Source organism: Octopus bimaculoides, chromosome 21, assembly GCF_001194135.2.
Source record: "Octopus bimaculoides isolate UCB-OBI-ISO-001 chromosome 21, ASM119413v2, whole genome shotgun sequence".
NCBI classification, from domain to species: domain Eukaryota; kingdom Metazoa; phylum Mollusca; class Cephalopoda; order Octopoda; family Octopodidae; genus Octopus; species Octopus bimaculoides.
Genome location: NC_069001.1, coordinates 17,919,695 through 17,923,846, shown reverse-complemented (window position 1 = coordinate 17,923,846; position 4,152 = coordinate 17,919,695). Strand labels below are relative to the sequence as shown.

Below are 4,152 nucleotides of genomic sequence, written 5' to 3'. Positions count from 1 at the left end.
TATATATATATATATATATATATATATATATTTATTTATATATATATATCTCATCATCATCATTTAATGTCTGTTGTCCATGTTGGCATGGGTTGGTCAGTTTGACTGGGCTAGTATGCTGGAAGGCTATATCAGACTCCAGTTTGATTTGACATGGTTTTCTACGGCTGGACGCCCTTTCTAATGCCAACCACTCCAAGAGTGTAATGGGTGCTTTTATAAGCCACCTGCATGGGTGCCATTTGCTTGACACCAGGGTGCTTTCATGTACAACTGGCACAGGTGCCAATTTGCTTGACACCAATATCTCCTATGATTTGATGGTTCTCTCCTCAAGCATGGCATAATGCCAAAGGCCTTGGTTATTGCCTCCATTAGGCCCAACACTTGAAAAGAACTCAGCCACTTTGCCTCTGTGAGGCCCAATGCTCAAAAGGTGTTCTTTACGTGCCTGTAGCACTTGGCTTGACAGGCCCTCTCAAGCACAGTGCATCGCCAAAGGTCTTGGTCACTAGTCATTGCCTCTCTGAGGCTCAAAGTTCAAAGGTCATGCTTCACCACCTTGTCCCATGTCTTCCTGGGTCTACCTCTACCACAGGTTTCCTCCACAGTTAGAGATCAGCACTTCTTTACACAGCTGTTCTCGTCCATATGCATTAAATGACCATACCAGTGCAGTCATCTCTCTTGTACACCACATCTGATTTCTCTTGAGCATAACTTTTCTCTCAAGATGCTTACACTCTGTTGAACATGCATACTGACATTGCACATCCAGCGAAGCACACTGGCTTCATTTCTTTCAAGCCTTCATATATATATATATGATATATATATATATATGATATATATATATATATATGTTAATACAATAGAGACAATTGCCAGCTTTATAAAGTGAGACCAATAATAAAGATGTAATTTTCTCTGTATGTATATATTTATATATACATACACATACATATATATGTGTATATAGATTTGTTTTTTGTGTGTATATATATATATATATAAACTTATATAAGCAAATACTTTCACATTTCAGGATCCATTCTATAGAGGGACTCAAGTTTATTGTGTCAAGACGCCTGACAGCATTTATATCCGAAAGAACCAAAATCTTGAAAAAATTGAAGAAGTTACAAGGAAAAATACCTAGTCAGGGAGAAATTGATGAGACTGTTTCTTGTTGTATCAGAGCTGAAAGGAAACATCAACAGTTTAAGTGAGTGTTCTGAACAGAATTTTTCAACAGTTACTACTACTTCTGATTGGAAGAGCGGCACACACCATCAAAGTGATGCTGGGGTACAAATGTCCCATATATATATATATATACACACACACACATATACATACACACACACACACACATATACAGGGTGCGGTGAATAAACTGTTGTCTAAATTATGCATTTTAACAGATATATTTACCAAAATTACATAAAAATATCTTGAAATACTAAAGAGTAAATTTATTCTATAAAATCGCCATTGACTTCAACCACGGCCTCCAGACAACTTTAGAATCTCCTGCAATTCTTCTGGACGGTCTCGTTGTTTAAGTTGGTGAATGCTGCCATAACCTTTGTCTTCAGTTCATCTTTGGTGTTACAAGGAGTTTTGTTGGTCTCTTGCTCAACTGCACTCCACACATAATAATGAAGTGGGTTGCAGGCTTGGGAGTTAGGTGGCCAGATGTTAGGGGTGATGTGGTTGCAAAAATTGTCTGACAGCCATGACTGGGTTCTCCTGCTTGTATGGCATGGGGCAGTGTCCTGTCACCAGACATAGGGTCTTCCAGCAGCCATCCTCTTGACCCTGGGCAGCACTACCTCCCCCAGGCACTTGATGTAGGCCTCCATGTTGAGTTTGAGGCCTTGTGGGAAGATGACTGGAGATATAATGTCACCATCACTAGTGACCACTCCAAACACCATGATGTTGACTGGATGTTTGATTTTTATCATTCTTGGTACATATCCTCATATTGACACCCAAACACTCTGAAATGTTCGTATTGGAGCTTCTGACATGAATGCCAAGCAGTACAGTATGTCATTTTCAAATTTCTGGCAGAGTGAATTGCATCATGGTGCTGTTTTTCTCATAGACAGTGCCCAACTGACCCTACTATACTGTGTAGTTGACAAAATCAAAAACAAACAATGCGCATGTATGAAATTAAAAATATAAAATGGTGACAATTTACCCATCACACACAGACACATACACACACAAATGGAAGCGGAGTAGTACCATAGATAGAGAAGTGAAGGATGTTAAGGGTTGAGATGTGGGGGAAATGCTTGACAGGGTAGAGAAAGGAAGGGAAGTGTTAGGGCCCCACATGTATAAGCATAATCAAAGTGGTTTTAGCATATCATTTCCACTGTGAGGGACAGCTTTTCTTAAGTGCAACAAATTATTAATCAGCTCAGGCTTTGTCATCTCCCCTGTAAAGTTCAGGATCTCAAAATCAAATTTCAGTAATGTTATGCGAGAGAAATATTATATGAGAAAAATCTTATAAGCAGATTACGTTATCAAATCATCAGAAATTGCATAACACTTCTAGATAATTCTTGAGATTTATAATGGACAGTGTTATGTTATCTATTATAAGATAATCAATGTGTTAGAGAGAATAATTTTATACAGAATTATTACAATAATTCAAATTCAATTAGTTTGCCTATGACTGACTGCTGTATTTCCTGGACAGTGTCAAGTATCCTTCTAGTGTGTACACACACACATGCACACACAAAGAAGACACTATGGAGGGGCAAGTTTTAAGAAATGTATTAGTTTAATGACAAGCAAGTAGCTAATTAGAAAATCTCTATAAGAGATGAAGGTAGAAACTATATTGAGAAATAATGTTTATTGCCACATCTATATGGCTGTTTGATGTTACTACTGTTTTAACCCCAGGAAGTGCCTCCTCCAGCTGGTTATCAATGTAATCTTCATCTGGTATATATTGCAAGGAGGGGAGCAAACCCCTACCATCTTCTAGTAGATGACCAGGTTATTTTTGCCCATTGTTAATGGTGAACACCTGACTGCTAGAGATACCAGGAATTTACTCCAGCTTGCAATATATAGAAAACCAAGTGAAAAATGGTAGTAATGTCGAACAGCCATATTGATGTGGTTATAAACATTACTTCTCAGAATAGTTAGTACTTACATCTCAGTATAGTTAGTACTTTCATCTGCTTTGCTTGTTGCAAGATCAGTGACTGATTGTTGCTTGGTTTTCTATACATTGTGAGCTGGAGCGAATTCCTGCCATCTCTAGTGGTTAGGTGTTCCCCACTGACGATGGGCACAAATAGCCTGAAACTGTTCGGTCTGGTGTTCGTGTTGTCTGCTAGAAGAGTATAGGGATTCGCTCCCCTGCTTGCAATATATACCAGATGCAGATTGCATCGATAACCAGCTGGAGGAGGCTCCTCCTGGGGTTAAAAATGGTAGTAGCATCAAACAGCCATATTGATGTGGTGATAAACATTACTTCTTATTAATTTAATGGTTAAAAAGAAAGGAGTCTAGATGTTTCAGATGCTAATCCTTCATCAAAATAAAAATAGAATAGATGAAATAAAGAATAGCTGGTGAGATCTCTCTCTCTCTCTATCTCTCTACATATATATATATATCAGTACATATTGTAAAGCTGAGTTTGCGAGTGTGTGTGTGTGTTGCATCTATATAAATCCACACCTTACAAGATAGTAATCTGGGAATTGCACCAATGGATTCCTCATGGTCGAAAATGCCCGAAATTGGCCATTTATTTTTTTATTTTTTGCTTCCTAAGGCTTGAATTTTTGCATTAAAAATAATTTTAAACCATAATTTCTAACAATTTTCAAGTCGGAGAAATACCCCAACGTTTGCAAACATGAGTTAAGTCCCCTTCTAGCGACGGTGTAAAGAGAGAGAGAGAGAGAGATAGATAACAGATTTTTAAAATTTCGACTTTTTAGTAGTGATTGACAGACAAAAACAGACAGACAGGGGTTGTTATGTATGTATGTATGTGTGAATGGCTTCAGTCACACACACACACGAACATGTATGCGTACAAAACACATGTATGCAATAGGTGTACATACGTGTGTGTGTGTTGCCCGTATATAT

At 38.0% G+C, this 4,152-nt stretch overlaps 1 protein-coding gene across 1 annotated transcript in view; it reads left to right on the top strand.

Moving 5' to 3' along the window:
- Positions 1–4,152, top strand: part of LOC106870294 (E3 ubiquitin-protein ligase SHPRH) — a 78,893-nt gene that overhangs the window by 44,119 nt on the left and 30,622 nt on the right. Inside the window, exon 20 of the mRNA XM_052975311.1 lies at positions 1,046–1,225. Coding sequence (XP_052831271.1) covers positions 1,046–1,225 — 180 coding nt within the window. The remainder of the gene's footprint in view (positions 1–1,045; positions 1,226–4,152) is intronic.